The sequence below is a fragment of the Microtus pennsylvanicus genome, chromosome 15 (genome assembly GCF_037038515.1).
Source record: "Microtus pennsylvanicus isolate mMicPen1 chromosome 15, mMicPen1.hap1, whole genome shotgun sequence".
Classification (NCBI taxonomy): domain Eukaryota; kingdom Metazoa; phylum Chordata; class Mammalia; order Rodentia; family Cricetidae; genus Microtus; species Microtus pennsylvanicus.
In genome coordinates, this window is record NC_134593.1 from 22,791,154 (window position 1) to 22,807,863 (window position 16,710).

The following is a 16,710-nucleotide window of genomic DNA, read 5'->3' on the forward strand; positions in this document are numbered from 1 at the left end:
GCTGTAACTTAACAGAGATGGCTGTGTGATCACACACTTTCATCTGCAGCCAAACTGGAGACCATGTTCCTATTTAGCAAGGTTTTCTGATCAAAACCGGGAATGCAACCACATCCTTGATGTGTCCAGTGATCAACAAAACAAGGACTCTTCAGTCTTCCCATGGAGAGCTCTCGACAGAACTCTGCCATCCATGAACATCCCTAATGAGAACAGAGGGACACTCTTTGTCCAGACAAAGACATCCCACCGATGTCATCAAGCCACAGATAGAAGTCTTCACTGCTTCCCGGAAGCAAGGCCAGGCTTTCGTCCTCCACCATGAAGATCGCTGTCTTCTGCTTTACCACTGTCTTCCTCACGACTCAAGTTCTACCAGGTAACGAAATAAACTCGGCAGGGGCTCCGGTAAGAGGAGGTTATGGGGAAACAGTGCTCCAAGGCTAGTCACTGTCACCTGAGGCCCAAAGAGATCCAGAAGACCCGCTGGTGGCGAGACTCATCCATTTTCCTCCGCAACTGTGGTTAGAGAAAAGGAATCCGAGGGGGTTCCAAGTGCTTGTAACTCCTTTACTCTGTTGTAAGTGTGAGTTTAACTGGACAAAGTTACTAGCAGTTTCTAGATCTGGATAACTAAAACACTGGAACAATTCTAGTAAACCTTTATCTTCAGAGCTCTGTTAACTTCAGAAAAGTTACTGATCTGAGCCACAGACCTAAGAGCTCTGTAGGCCCAGGTAGGTGGACGGGTGGGAGTCGTGACCTAGCGAGGATTGCTGCAGGCTACAAAATCCACTCCAGCTGTGTGTCTGGCCTTCAGCATGAACCATAAGAAGTGGCGTTTTGCATTTTGTATAGGCTCTTGACTCTAACCTGGCAATGCAAACAAATCAAGAAATCTCCCAGAATTCCTAAAAATGTAGAGCCAAGAGACGATAAGTGACACATTGCTTTACAGCAGAAGGAATTTATTCTCATTGTCTCTGGTGCCTGCTGGACCTCCAGGGATGGGTGGGGTAGAGGCAGAAAGTGGTCTTTCCTCTCACTTTGGCTGTGTGCATTAGATGGGCAAAGAGACACTGCTGAAGATGTCCAGCAGAAAATGTCATGGGAGGTATGATTGTCTTGATAAATCAAATTTCTTCTCTAAACACGTTCAATTAAAGACTGCTGTCTGCTAGCTAGTTCACAGCGCTTCATGCTGGGGGAGTGAGGGATGGCTTACAGCGCAATTCTGACTCTGATTCAGGAAATACAAAATGGAAAAGGGAAAGACGGAAGTGGGAAGAAAATGGAGATCAAAAAGTGGTTTAGCACTATAGATATTTACCAGGCACTGACACCCTGCCGGACAGCAAGTCCACAGAGACCAAAGTCATATGACGACCTTTGGTTCACAGAAAGCCGTACACTCACTACTCAACTCTGATTGCTACAAGAGACTCTATCTCAAAAATTTTTTAATTAAAAAAAAAACACCTTGAAATTTGGAATACCTGTTCTGATTTTTCTGTGTTTGTTTGCGGGTTTCTCATTTTGGTTTGGTCTGGTTTGCTTTTAAGAATGTGGCGGGTTTTCTCGTGACCCTTGAACTGGTTGGCTAGGCTGTCAGGGATGACTCTGAGTTTCTGACCCTCCTGCAGCCACCTCCCATGTGATGGAATTCCAGGCGCACACTACCACGTGCCAGTGGCGCTGGGGATCAAACCCTCACATGGGCTAGGCAAGTACTCTAGTAGCTGAGGTATGCCCCCACTCCCCCCTTATCCATGTTCTCATTGCCATTCAAACAAAACAGAGGACATGTGATGTCATAAAATGAACAAAAGGAAGGCCATTTCTTGTCACCAAAACAGAATTAGGGATGATGTTAAAGAAACTGTAGGAAGGTGGGTCCTCTCCACAGTCCTCAGGCAGACACGTATAGTCCAGTTGAGCTTTGGGAGGTAAGATTAGGAGAGAGGAAGAGAGAGAAAGCAGATAGAGAGAGGCTGGGGACGTAAGTTGCACAAGTCTGTCCTTATCACCTCCAGTACTAGGTCACTAGATGATCTACTCCATTCCCTCAGTCCTATTTCCTCCTCGACCAGTGCTTTGGCAGGACAATCGGTGGATTTGCTGAGTCTAGATTCTGCCTGCATTCCGAGTACGTAGACATGACAGGGGTCCGCACTATGAAATGGACAAGGTTTATCAGCAAAGAAGTCATTTTACAAAAGTAAAACCAAGTTTTCCTTCAATTCTTATGAGTCCGCATGACATGTCACATATGAAGTTTTGTAATTTCTCAGTTGCACAATTAGCGGCAAAAAGCACGAGAGCTGAGGGTGACAGCAAATTTCCTCACCTGTTTGCCCCAGAATGGAAGCAACTGCCGCTCAAGCCATTGGTCCACGGCCATGTCCTGAGTTCCCGCTGTAAGCCAAGACTTGAGCCTGGCTCTAGGGTTCTCTGAGATTCCAGCAATTCATTACCACACAGTGAGGTCAGCTGAGCACACAGCCATGGTTAGAGGCAAGAGCTACTGAGGTGGAGAGACACTCGGTGATTCAGCACGGTGATCATCCTCCCCGGGCTTCTAAGCTAACGTGAATCTTCTTGCTACCAAGAGACAGCCTAATAGAAAGGGAACCTGTTTGTACAGCAATTGGCTAATGAAGAGATACAAAAATCCAGGAATCAATAGGCTTAAATAGGATCATTGGCTTAAAATCAAACCAAACCAAACTATACCCTTAAAATTATTTCCCAATTTACATTCTAAATAAAAATGGGTTGTTGCCTGCATACTTGATCTTCTCATTCATTAGGTATTTTTTTAAAAATATTTATTTATTTATACAATATTCTGTCTGTATGTCTTCAGGCCAGAAGAGGGCACCAGACCTCATTACAGATGGTTGTGAGCCACCATGTGGTTGCTGGGAATTGAACTCAGGACCTTTGGAAGAGCAGGCAATGCTCTTAACCACTAAGCCATCTCTCCAGCCCCTAGGTATTGTTTTCTATAAACCACAAAGAGTTAAATCAACTTAAGGCATTTGGATGTCAGCTCACTTCAATTTAATAGCCCATACTGATTAGAAAGGATTCAAGAATTGGTGTTGGTCAAATGAAGGGAGGAGCTAGGAGTGTGCTAATGAAAACACATTGTATATATGTACAAAATTCTTGAGGAATAAAAAAATAAATAAAATGTTTGCTGATATAGAATGAAGAAAAATAAAGCATTGGCCTTTACGGGAAAAAATGCTTTGGTGCTTCTTTAGCTCAATGAAAAGCTTAGGAAATTGTCAAAGGAAACATGGGTTTTGTGGTTCAAAATAAAGCCACTTCTGACAGCATACACGTGCGTGTGACCAACCTCTGCGGCAGTCCGATCACAGGCCGTAAAGCAAATACCAGTCAATGTTTCAACAAGTAAATCTGTCTGCCCCTGAAGAAACCGAATGATTCGCTCTCAATGCAACGGTTTCTAAAGGAGGGTTGTAGCCACAACCAGTGTCAGAGAGGAAGGAATGAATGATGTGGCACCAAGGTGCCACAGATAACAGTGAGGGCGCACGAGTCCGTGAGAGGCAGACATACGGCCGCCTTCCCCAGAAGAATATCATCTCTCCAGCAATGTCCTTGAGGTATATTTTCTTTTAGGTCAATATTTTAGTTCTAATTCTGAAAGACAAATATGTAAATATGGGAGATAGATAGATAGATAGATAGATAGATAGACAGACAGACAGACAGATACATACATACATATGTATGTATACGTATGTATGTACGTAGATACACTGATACATGGATGCATAGGTAGATAGGTAGGTAGATAGATAGATAGATAGATAGATAGATAGATAGATAGATAGATAGATGATAGATAGATAAAGGTAGATGCATAGATACATAAATACATTGGTACATAGATACATAAGTAGATAAATAATGGATAGACAGCATCTAATGTCTAGAGCGTTATCCAACAACCTAGAAGAATAAGCAGTGAAGAAATGGTATTAAAAGCTTCTCTTTCTTGCCGTTGTTGTTAGAAGATGGGAAAGAGAAAGAATAAAGAGCTGTGTGCATGCCTAGAACTCTTAAAGCAGAGAGCACTACTCAGTCTCGGCCTTTTGTTACTTAGATATACCCCTTGTTGCCGGATTTCTCAAGGAGAAATTCCCAAATGTTTTGTGACATCGGGTTTTTAAGTGTTGGTGTAAGAAATCAAATAGCAATAAACATACGTACAAAGTCATTTTCAGATGTGACTCCCACCCAGTCTGTAGACTAAGTAAACATTCATCGAGTTGAATAAACAGTTACAATAACCCTCTTCTGTATGCAGTCAGGGGCAAGTTCAAAGAAATCTGCGATCGCCCAAATGGTGTTTGCCAATTGTATTGCCTTGAAACGGAAGTCTACGTTGGGAGGTGTTTAAATAGACGACCGTGCTGCCTGCCCATGGGGAATCAACCCAGAGTTGAGGACGTCACACCCAAGAGCTGAAGCCTTTCGCTCGGATCCCTCACGGCGTGTTTTATCCTCGCTTCTCTCTCTCCTGTCCTCTCTTTCTCTCTTCTGTGTTTTTAATAGGTTCTTGTCCATTCCTCAATAAGTAATAAAGAAAATTAGCAGAGAGAAGGCTGTGTTTTTAAGTTATTATTTTGTGTGTGAGTGTTTGGGTTGTATGTATGTCTGTGCACTACGTGTGTGCCTGGTACAGGTGTGGGCCAAAGACGGTGTTGAATTCCCTGGAACTGGAGTTACAGACAGTCGTGAACTGTCATATGGGTGCTGGCAGTCGAACCTTGGTCCTCTGAAAGAGCAGCCTGTGCTCTTAACTGCTAAGCCATCTCTTCCTGAGAAGGCTGCTCTTTAAAGTGTGTGTTCTGGGACTGGAGAAATAACTCAGTGGTTCAGAGCACTGGCTGCTCTTCCAGAAGACCTGGGTTCAGTTCCCGGCACTCATGTGGCATTTACAACTACCTGTAAGTCCAGTTGCCGAGGAACTGATGCGCTCCTCTAGCCTGTGTGGGCACTGCATGGATGTGCATGGATGTGGTGCACAGACGTCCATGCAAGCAAAACACCCATACAAATAAAAAGAAATAAAATATTGGAAGTTTGTGTTCTACCTCATGTTTGACTGTGGTTGGGTTCTCAATGTGGCACATCCTCCTACCTGGCCTAGGTGAACTCCTGGTTCCCAGTGTTCCCTGCAGAGTATGGAAACCAGGCTCACATCCACTGCCTTTGTTCAGCGTCTCAACCAATCCTTCTTCACCCTTTATCTGAGTCCACTCCCTTCTCCCTTAGGAAAAATGCCCTCCCTCTCATGGAAACTTGCAGGTTCTTGCTCCCTGTAAAGGGAATCCCCAAAACAGAAAGCCTTTCCTCAGGCAGTCAGACATCACTCGGAACGACTCGGACATGAGGAGAACACAGAGAATTAAACACATTTGCTTCATCACCTCTTTCAAATGCCGTGTCCTGGACCTGCTCTATCCTGAGACTCATGGGCTTCCCCAGGTCACCGCTTTCTCCACCTTAGAAATCACTCATTGGTGTGCTGCACACTGGGGAATGCAGATCTCTTACCTGTCAGTTCTGTGGGCGGGACGCTTAGTGTGGCTACAATGGGCCAGAACCACGGTCTGGGTGCTTCCTGGGAGCTTCACTTGTCCTTCCTCCATTTTTACCTCAGTAATGGTGGCGTACCAGTCATGGCTCCTTCTCTTTGTCTCTAAACCCAACAATCACAGTTGAGCTCGGCTCACACCCAACGCTCCATTCATCCTTGGCCCCTACCCATCTCCCGTGTCCCAGGACGCTTGTGGTGCATCTGCTCCAGCTGCATAAGCCAAGACCAGCTCCCCGAATTAAGGTTAAATGGGTAGTCGCTTTGATTCTTACCGCAGTTTCTCCTTGTCAGACTAGATGATGTGTTCATGCAGGACACTGAGTGGCTTCCATACGTCTCCCTATTGTGTGACCCAGGCACAGCTGTAGAACCAAGATCTCATTGTTAGGGATTTCTTGGGACATGAAGCTGCCAACTCTGCTTGTTGAGTGAGTGTAGATTCAAGATAGTTAAAGGTTGATTCCCAATTTTCTGAGAAACCACCATACATTGATTTCCAATGTGGTTGCACAAGTTTGCATTCCCAACAGCAATGTATGAGTGTTCCCCTTACTCCACATCCTCTCCAGCATAAGCTATCATTGGTGTTTTTGATCTTAGCCATTCTGACAGGTGTAAGATGGTATCTCAGAGTTGTTTTGATTTGCATTTTCCTGATAGCTAAGGAAGTTGAAGATGTCCTTAAGAATCTTTTGGCTATTTGAAATTCTTCTGTTGAGAATTCTGTTTAGTTCAGTACAGCATTTTCAATTGGGTTATTTAGAATTTTAATGTCTAATTTCTTGAGTTCTTTAGGTTTCTCAGAAAATTGGGAATCAACCTACCTCAGGATCCAGCAATACCACTCCTGAGAATATACTCAAAAGGTGATCAGTCATATTACAAAAGCATTTGTTCAACTATGTTCATAGCAACATTATTTGTAATAGCCGGAACCTGGAAACAACCTAGATGCCCCTCAACTGAAGAATAGATAAAGAATGTGTGGCACATCTACACATTAGAGTACTACTCAGTGGTAAAAAAACAATGACATCTTGAATTTTGCATGCAAATAGATGGAATTAGAAAACACTATCCTGAGTGAGGTAACCCAGACCCCAAAAAATGAATATGGTATGTACTCACTCATAAGTAGATATTAGCCATAAACAAAGAACATCGAGCCTATAGTTTATGATCCTAAAGAAACTAAGTAATAAGGTGAACCCCCCATATATATATATATCCACCTGGGAATTGGAAACAGACAAGATCGCCTGACAAAATTAGGAGCATGGGGGCAGGGGCGGGGGCAGGGGCAGGGGTAGAAGGAAGGGGAGAAGAGGAGGATTGAGGAGAACTTGAGGGAATGGGATAGTTGAGATGGAGGAAGGACAGATATGAGAGCAAGGAAAGAGATATTTTGATTGAGGGAGCCATTATGGGGTTAGCAAGAAACCTGGCTCTAGAAAAATTCCTAGGAATCCACAAGGATGACCCCAGCTAAGCCCCTAAGCAATAGAGGAGAGGGTACCCGCACTGGCCTTGCCCTGTTGTCAGACTGATGATTATCTTAAATATCACCATAGAACCTTCGTCTAACAACAGATGGAAACAGAGGCAGAGACCCACATCGGAGCACTGGACTTAGCTCCCACGGCCCAGTAGAAAAGTGGAAGGAGTGAGAATATGAGCAAGGAGGTCAAGACCATGAAGGGTTCACCCACTGAGACAGTTTGCCTGAGCTAATGGGAGCTCACCAACTCCATCTGGACTGGGAGTGAATGAGCATGAGATCAAGCGAGTTCCTCTGAATGTGGTTGACAGTTGGGGCAGACTGAGGGGCCCCTGACAGTGACACTGGGGTTTGTCTCTACTGCATGTTCTGGCTTTTGGGGATCCTATTCTCTTTGGATGTAAACCTTGCTCAAACTAGATATAGTATGGAGGGGCTTGGACTTGCCACAGGGCAGGGTGCCTTGCCCTCTCTTAGAATTGGAGGGGGGAGGAGTGGGGGTGTGTGTGGAGAGAGTGGGAGGAGGGGAAGGAGTGGGAATTTGGATTGGTATTTTTTTTAAAGTAATAACATAATTAAAAATAGATAGTTAAAGGACATGATTAGCAGGTTGTATATGTTTGAAGACATCTTAATTTGTATAATTACTATATGTAAATATAAAGTAATTAAGTAAGTAGATGGCATTTAAAGGATTTTAGCTGTATTTTATTCTCCTAGATCTGAATTGGCCAAAAGGACATTTTAAGTCTGCCATAGGGGCAACTCAAAACCTTAAAAAGTTTAAAACTTTTGAACTATTAAAAGATCAAAGTTTTCTGTTTTGTTTTGCTTTTTTTTAATTTCTTAAGGGGGAGTTTTTTTTATTATTTTTTGTGCTTTGTTGTAAAGTTAACTCAATAAAGTAGCTCACCATATTCAACTCTAGTCCCAGGAGATCTCACACAAGTTCTGGAGCCTTTTGCCCTCCAACAGGCACCAGGCACACATGTGGTGCGCAGACATGCAGGCAAAAACAACCTTTGCTATACAATAAAATTAAATAAGTCTTTTTTAAATGAATGAATGAATGAATGAATGAATGAACAAATGGATGAGATGTCCCAAATCTGGGGAAAGATAGGAGCAACTAGGTACAACTAATCTAAGTCCCCAAACATGGTGAACCCCAAGAGCCAGGACATGTTATCACCAAAGGGTAAGTAAGCATCACGGTATCTCCAAAGAAACAGATATGCAGGCAATAACATGCAGTGTTCGGGAACATCTCACAGATATGCAGGCAATAGCATGCAGTGTTCGGGAACAATCTCACGCATCTATACCCAAATGATTATCAATAAAGGAAACAAAAACATGTGGTGGAACAAAGAAAACCATTGGCAGAGTGGTCCAGGGAGCCATGACACACAAGGTCAGAAATGACCTCCATCCCTTACTGAAAATGGGCCAACAACCTAAATGTTAGCTCAGACACAATAGAAGAGAATGGTGGAGAATTTAACAAGTTGAGTAGACAGCGGGGTTTTGTTGTTGTTGTGTTTGTTTCTGTTGTTGACTCACACCCCAAAAGCAAAGGCAACAAAGTGAATCTATACAAACGGAATAATATCAGACCAAAAGGCATCTTTGCCTCAAAGGGAAACAATCTGCAGAATCAAGGGACAGACCGCTGAACGGGAGAAGATGTTTGCACACCATTAATTTGATGAGGAAGTAATATTCAGAATCTATCAGGAACTCAATGTGCAGCAAGAAAATCAGATTTTTTTTAAGAGGAAAAGTTATCTGAATAGCTTTTTCTCAAAAGAGAGCACACAAATAGTCAAGAAGAATATGGAAAAAATGTAAGTGCCCAGAAAATGCAAATTCTGTTCCTAATAAGGTGTCCTCTCAGCCCAGTTGGGATGGCTATTATCAAAAAGAAAAAACTCACAGAAACCAAGGAGATGGTGAGGGGAAATGTCTCACATAATGCCAATGTGGATAGAAATCAGTACAGCCAAGAAATGGAGCTGAGTGGAGGCTGCCCGGAGTTCCACACAGAACCACGGGGCCAGCAGTGGCGCAACTAGACAGAAATGCAAGCGTGTTTCCAAGAACCATCTATCTGTGCTCAGATGTTCACTGCGGCAGAGAAAAAGAACACACCTAACTACCGCCTGTGGAGGGATGAAGAAAATGTGATATCCAGATCATGGGCACAATAAAATAGTGTTCCATCATTTAAAAGGGACAAAACTCTACCATTGTCAGGAATGTGGGCAGAGCTGGAGATTAATGTCATATTCTGTGAAACCAGCCACAGGAAGACAAACACCACGTTATTCCAATCTGCACTGTTCTCTCCATGATGTAGACACGACCCCAAACTGGCGACTCTCTAGTGAGCTCTTCTCTCATGAAGTTTTGGAAGGTGTCTGAACATCGTTTTCATCTGTGACGGCATGGGTAGAATCAGGAAATGTACGAAGTGACATCAACCAGGCACAGGAATGCAAACCCTGAGCTCTCACTCGTTAGTGGAAGTTTACAGGAGCTGATGAGATATGAGAAGAGACTGGACAGCCGTCCTTGGGGTTCACTGGGGATGGCGAGGAGCGAGGAGTAGAGAATGGGGCTGAGACAATGCCAGAGTGGGGAAGAAACTCTAATACTATATACAGTTTGCAATATTTTTAATGTATCAATTTCTGAGACATACATGTCTATGATGTATTTTAATCATATCCACCACTACTCCTCCCTCTAACTCCTCCTAGATTCATCTCTCTTCCCCATCCTTTAATTCCCTATCCCCTTCTCCATCTAACTCCTCCCAGATTTACCTCTCCTCCCTGTCCCTCCTCTCCCTTCCCCCTCCTCCCTCTAACCCCTCCCAGATTTACCTCTCCTCCCTGTCCCTCCTCTCCCTTCCCCCTCCTCCCTCTAACTCCTCCCAGATTTACCTCTCCTCCCTGTCCCTCCTCTCCCTTCCCCCTCCTCTCTCTAACTCCTCTCAGATCCACCTCTCCTCCCTACCCTTCCTCTCCCTACCACCTCCTGATATGGGAGGTGATGTATGTTGTGAATATGTTTTATTGCCATTGGCAAATAAAGAAGCTGCTTTCAGCCAATGGCTTAACACAATAAAGAGAGAGTAGGCAGAGTCAGAGAGAAGCCATGTAGCTGCCCACAGGAGACAGACACACCAGAACCTTACCGGTAAGCCACAGCCACATGGCAATGCACAGATTAATAGAAATGGGTTAATTTAAGGTATAAGAGTTAGCCAAAAATAAGCTTAAGCTATTGGCCAAACAGTATTGCAATTAATATGGATTTCTGTGTAATTATTTCGGGAGTCTGGGCAGCCAGGAAACGAACAAGCAGCCTCCCCCAACACCCTCCTCCCTCTAGCTCCTCTATCCCTCCTCCTTCTCTATCCCTGTTCTCCCTAGCCACTCCCAGCTTTGTGTCTTCTATTTCTTTCTTTTTTGCAAGACATACCCATAGGAACGATTGTGTCAAGAACATAGAACATTTAGTTCACAGTTTAAACCCGGCACTCGGGAGTCCGAGGAAGGTGGATCTCTGGGAATGTGAGGCCAGCCTGGTCTACAAAGAGAGTTCCAGGACAGTCAAGGCTGTCACACAAAGAAACCAAAAACAACAAAGAATAACATTCTATGATGTTCTTCTCAGATTTAGAGCCCCTTCCTAAGAAGGAAACGCATGCCTAGTGTGTAAATCTGGCCAAGGACCCAGAGTTGAGGAGCCGGTGGGCCCCAGAAGTAAACTTATACAACTATTTGACAAAAATACCCTGGTATCATAGGGTCCTCTAAATGTGTATCTTTCTACCAGTAAGCTAGAGTGTGGATCTCCTTAGAGAAGATTCTTTGTGCAGTGGGTGGAGGTTAACACAGAAACTTACAACTGGTCAGAGGGAAGAGAGTAAGTGACTCTGGAGTGCCACAAATAGGACACACACGGACACACACACACACACGGCACACACACATACACACGGACACACACCAAGGACCCACTGCAGAAGAAAGGAAGGAAAGATTCTAAGAGCCAGAGGTCAGAGATGAGCAGAGCAAACCATTTCTTCTCTCCACGACAGGAACTGTCCTCATGGGCTCACGGCAGTGGTGATGTGCCCACATAAGTCCTAAACAAGATGACGCCAGTCACCATTTCAGCCCAAAGTGGGAAGGGGTACATGAGCACCCCACCCTAACTGAGGAGCTGTGGACAGCTGATGGCTTCTGGGGGCGGGACGAGTTTGTTTTCTTTAAAGTGGTGGTTCTTGGTGGGTGGGCCATGCCCTAGTGGATAACCTCACACTGTAAGTATACAGGCAGCGCAAAGGGAACACAGTGGGCTATTAGAAAAGGATATGCAATGGTTAATTAAACAGTTCAAAACACTGGGGGATAAGTGTTTGATCACATTGAGGAAAGGAAGTTGCTAATTATCCTAATTTAACCATTATATGCTGAGTACGAGTAGTTGAACCCAACACTGCCCTCCACAAACAGGTGCAAACATTAATGCCATGTAAAAATGATCATCATAAGCTGTGTTTTCCAAAAAGAAAACTGGCTACAGGTGCTGACCCCTGCTGAAACTGAGAGCACATAGCAGAAGGAAAAGGTTAACCTCTTGGTTTACTATTCGTTAATTTGTCACTCTCGGGTTTGGGACTATTCCAACGAAAGCAGGCTTTCTTCTTTGCACGTTAAGCTTCACTGAGCAGAAGGAGCCTCAGTCCCCCAGAAACGAATAAAAGCCCCGAGCATCACCATCGGCCCACCTTCCACACTGCTGGCCGCTTAGCCATGAGACCCCATTCCTGCCTGGCTGTCCTCATGCTGTTTGTGATGGTAATGCCAAAAGGTAAGCGGGGAAATGGCGGCAGGATTGGGGCTTCCGAGGATGTCTACTGAGGGGCTTTGTCCCCCATAACTCAGGTGTCAGCACATGGACCTGAGGATCCCAAAGTCCAGCATCTTCAGAACTGATGAGGTCCAAATTCAGAAAGATGAGTCCTAGCAACATAAAAAGGGGCCCAAGAACTCCACCATGGGGAGGGAAAAGCCCAAGTCGAGAAACAGAGACTCAGAAACTACTTGACATAAAACTTAAGTCAATAGACTTTAAAAAAAAATGGCTACCACCAGCACCCCAGTCTCCAAAGGAGTGTGAAGATTAATTCATGTTACTGAGTGGATGGAGAGAGATAAAGAGTCCATTGACGAGATGTGTGTGTAAACACTAGAAGCAAATAAGACAACTTAGGAGCAGAGGAATTAGGGGAAAAGTGAAGATAATGGGAAACGTCGATTTAAAAAATGCTAATTGTAAGGCTACAGAAAGCATGTAAGAGTCTGGTTGCAACCTCAAAACCCGCAATTCACGTGCTTGAATGCTAGAATACAGAATCAAAATTAAAGTCACTCCAGTCTCTTCTGGTTGTTTCATGCAGATTCTGGTGAGAACTTAGAAAATTCATTCCCTGCTACTTTTTGGAAGGAAGGGGGCTTGCTGAATATACCTGAGGGAGCAGTGGGTTGCACAGCAGTAACGACACTGCCCACTGCCAGCAGGATGCCCTCATCCCTCTGTTTTCACTGAGGGAGAGAGCCCTTCTTGGCTCAGCTCTGCGGTCCATTTAGAGCACAGCCAAAGCCTCTCTCTTGTGGGTTTGGACCTAATTTAGGAACATCGTCACATCTACCTGGCACATAGCTGCACTCTCAGAGGGGACTTGATACAATTCCCAGCTCATTTCTTAGCCCTCCTCGAAAGTTTGACTGAGGTGGACAGACTCGCAGGGACGTGTGATGTAAAATATGACGGCAATTATTTGAATGTGGATAGCACTTTAGTGGTCCAGTCTGTCACTTTAGATAACAGAAGCCATGCTCACTTGAAGAACACGCTTCCATTAAGATCCCACGTGTGACCGCAAGGTTGAACCAAGTTCCCCTGCCTCTGGGATTTCTTCCCACCAATCTACATGGATGTAAAAATGGCAGCTGATTTCTGCCACACTTTAGCCTCAAGGTCTCTTAACTGAGTAGTGAGGATACTGGGGAGATTCTTTGCCATGTGTGACAGCATTAAAGAACCCAGAGGGCACTCAGCTATGTGGAGGAAACCAGAGGTGGTGTTTCAGTAATACAAGGACATGAAATAATCGAACTTGGAACACACACTACAATGGTGGTTATCAAAGCCAGAGGCGAGGGGAAGCAGGCTGGGGAGTTATCAAAAACTCAGTTGGACAATTTGATGAGTAAATTTTATAGACGAATTCTAAAACTTCCTGGCCATAACTCTTAAAGATGTGAGGATGTTGGGCCTCGTGGTGAGTATTCTTATCATAATAAAATACAGAGAATAGTGGAAGTCTGTTTAGGAGGACGGGAGAGAGAGCCTGCTGCAAAGCCAACAGGGAACCCAGAGGCCTGCATTGCAATTCAGGGTCCCTGGCCCCTCAAGATCAGCCTTCCCTTGCTCTTCCCACATGGGTTGTCCCTCGAGGACAGAGTAAACCAGAGTCACGCAGTTCTTCAGTGCAAGCAAGCACTTCACACGACCAGGTCTCTTGTGAACCCATGATGTCAGAGCCCCAGGAAAAGATCAAAGCATCTAACTTCCAGTGTGATCTTTTATTCTTCTTATTGTTTGAGAGCTTTATGCATGCCCACAATGTGTTTTGATCAAGCCCACCCCCAACCCCTCCCCTCCAATTCTTCCTCTATTCCCCACCACTTTTCTCTCGCAGCATCATGAGATTTGCTTGTATTTTTATTGTTTATTATTTTTGCTTCAGCAGCTGTTAATTGACATCAGGTGGGCACTTTGTCCCAGGCCTGGAGACGCTGTGGCAGCAGAGGGGAAGGTGGAGAGGGGAGTCTGTCTGTCTGCAGAGACAGCTGAATGGGGTACACAGGAGAAGTGGGGGAGGCCAAAGCTGTTGGGGAAGCAAGTCAGGCCCAGGGCCAAAGGTTATCTACACTGCAACCTGGACTCCATGCCCTAAGCCCTTGTGGGCTTTGCTTTTAAAAGCCAGCTTCTACTAAGTCAGCTTCTACTAAGGACCATAAGCAGATGCGTGTCTTTTCTGTGACATCTGTTGTCATCATCAGTGGGAAGAATGACTGACAATTCGTGGTGCTGGAAAGACAAGCTGAGGGCACTGACATGTAGCTATGTTCTTCTCAACAACTAAATGAATTAAGAAAACATGTGGATATACGTGAAGAGAATTTTCATCCCTGAGAAGTCTCTCCATGCACGTACACACAAAAAGCCATTGAGTAACTCAATAACCATGTTCTTAGACCATTCTGAAGGGTGAGCTGAGGTGAAGGCAGAAGGGTGGGTTGATTTTCTACAAAGTTAGTTTGAGCTAAGGACATATGCTTCTGATAAGGGTGCTGTTGAAACTACTTCTTGGTGGAGGTATTGATGCCTTCAGTTCAGGGTGATTCACTAGAGAGGAAACTGAGCAAGCCATTGCTAATCCAGTAGAGTCCCAAAGATACCTTCTCCATCGTGGTTACAGCCAACACTTCCACGCACTTACAAAGTACTGCCCAGGATGAGGACCACATCTCTAAATCCCACAAGTTAGCCTGCTCACTCCAAGGTGTATATAATTCCAAACCCCTAACCTCTTTCCCTAAAAAAAAAAAGGACACTATTTCTGTAGAAGCATATGATCTTTCTGTGTAGACAATATTGTGTCTTCCATTCCAAAACCATCTTCTGGGGCTGTGGCTTCCTGCACACTTTAAGCACTTTGAATATGAATTCATGGTGTTGTTTGATTCCTTCCTGTGCAGGAAAAGCTGGCGTTATCCCTGGGGAAAAGCAATGCATTTTGTTGAAAGGGATATGCAAAGACATAGCATGCACATCCACAGATGATACCATTGGCGAATGCAATGATGAGAAAAAATGCTGTCGGAAATGGTGGGTATTCGAACCCTACCCAACACCCGTTCCTAGAGGAAAATCTCCTTAGAGGGGAGAAAACTGCAAGCCGTCAAGTTTCGGAAAGCATGGACAAACTGTGTAGATTTCGACTTAAGTACACTCACCTTCTCCCTTGCCTGGAAATAAATGTCCTGAGTCCGTTCGTTCTGCTCTCTCAAAGTCTCTTAAAAATCTCCTAGAAGTCAGTAAAAGGGGCTGAGAGGGGAAATGCCCTCCCTTCCTCAAGATGTATTGGAACATCTCTGCTTAGTGTCCAACTTCAATAATTTTAAAACATGGCTTGAGAAATTATTTGGGATTTATCATAGCAATATTCTCCTTTCTAAATAATAATAATAAGCTAGAAGAAAATGTATGAGAACTTCATACCTTGAGAATATCTGAGCAAAATGAACACCCAATAAAAAAAGATCAAGATAAAACCCAGCAGTGGTGGTGCACGCCTTTAATACCAGCACTTGGAAGGCAGAGGCAGGCGGATCTCTGTGAGTTCGAGGCTAGCCTGGTCTACTAGAGCTAGTTCCAGGACAGGCTCCAAAGCAACAGAGAAACCCTCTCTCAAAAAAAATCAAGATAAAACTTGAAACATGTAAAACGATGAAAATGAAGTACGCAGTGTTTGATTGTCTTCACGGGAAAAGAAACACTGTCTCTCATTTGCCCCCGAAAGGACAGCATTTTTCTGGACTGAGAACGTAGCTCAGAAACAGAGCATTTGACAGACCCTGGCTCGAGCTACTAAATATAAATATGAATTTCACTACTGATGAGATCCACTTGGAGCCTATGGGTAAAAAGGCTGTCAGTCATGTGATCTTGCTGACACTGCACTGAGATTAGGCTGTAATCCCTACTGCCTCCCCCCAAATACAACCTCAAGTGACAGAATCCAAATCCATAAAATCCCCAAAGATTACATTTCTCTGTGTCTATCTTAAAAGGTTAAGAAACTCCTAAAACATACACGATTCTGGGAGAAAATGGCTTTTGAATTTCCTTACAATACAGCTATTAACATAAAGGGTAATTTATCTGTGAAACTTTAAAACAAGACAGACCATCTTATAGGCTATTATATACAATAAAGTACTTAAGAAACACACAGGGTTTCGCATAATAACAATGATTGCACAGGTAAAAAACAATTATGAACAAATCAGATACATCGTAAATAGTCAAAGTGAAATATATAAATGCATACTGCTGTTATCGGTGATTGTGCGCTCCTCCTTTTATAACTATGGTGGTTTAAAAAAAATCATGACAGACCCATGAAATCTATTAACAAAACCATTAAGAAGACACTATGAATTCCCACTTCAATGGCCACCAGAAGAGCCTAAGCCTTCTCATCTTCCACAAGTGAAGATATACCAAAAAATGTCTTTATTCACTGACAAAGTCTCAACGTTCCTTTGGATATGCACAATATTGAAACAGAAAGATGCCCTGTTACACTCTATGCGCTGATTTCGGAGCATGAAAACCTGTTCTGGTTGGTTTTGGTCCACTTAACACAAACATAGACATTAATTAAGAAAATATCTAAGATTGGCCCGTAGGTAAGCCTGTGGGG

General features: G+C 44.0%; 2 protein-coding genes across 2 annotated transcripts; both read left to right on the plus strand.

The window, feature by feature from the left end:
- Window positions 1-4,549, plus strand: Defb108b (defensin beta 108B). The gene is made up of 2 exons (XM_075950245.1): window positions 1-379; window positions 4,343-4,549. Exons 1-2 carry the CDS (start codon window positions 322-324, stop codon window positions 4,501-4,503), a joined length of 219 nt encoding a protein of 72 aa, XP_075806360.1. The 5' UTR covers window positions 1-321; the 3' UTR covers window positions 4,504-4,549.
- Window positions 4,550-11,965: 7,416 nt separating this feature from the next.
- Window positions 11,966-15,162, plus strand: Defb130b (defensin beta 130B). Its single transcript, XM_075950250.1, has 2 exons — window positions 11,966-12,023; window positions 14,981-15,162. The coding sequence occupies exons 1-2, from the start codon at window positions 11,966-11,968 to the stop codon at window positions 15,160-15,162; spliced, it is 240 nt and encodes a 79-aa protein (XP_075806365.1).
- Window positions 15,163-16,710: the final 1,548 nt, after the last annotated feature.

Excerpts from the sequence above, each read along its gene's own strand:
- Defb108b (XM_075950245.1), top strand. The coding sequence starts at position 322 with ATGAAGATCGCTGTCTTCTGCTTTACCACTGTCTTCCTCACGACTCAA. Across the intron at positions 380-4,342 it reads CACGACTCAAGTTCTACCAG|TCAGGGGCAAGTTCAAAGAA; the intron begins GTAACGAAATAA and ends TTCTGTATGCAG.
- Defb130b (XM_075950250.1), top strand. The coding sequence starts at position 11,966 with ATGAGACCCCATTCCTGCCTGGCTGTCCTCATGCTGTTTGTGATGGTA. Across the intron at positions 12,024-14,980 it reads TGTGATGGTAATGCCAAAAG|GAAAAGCTGGCGTTATCCCT; the intron begins GTAAGCGGGGAA and ends CTTCCTGTGCAG.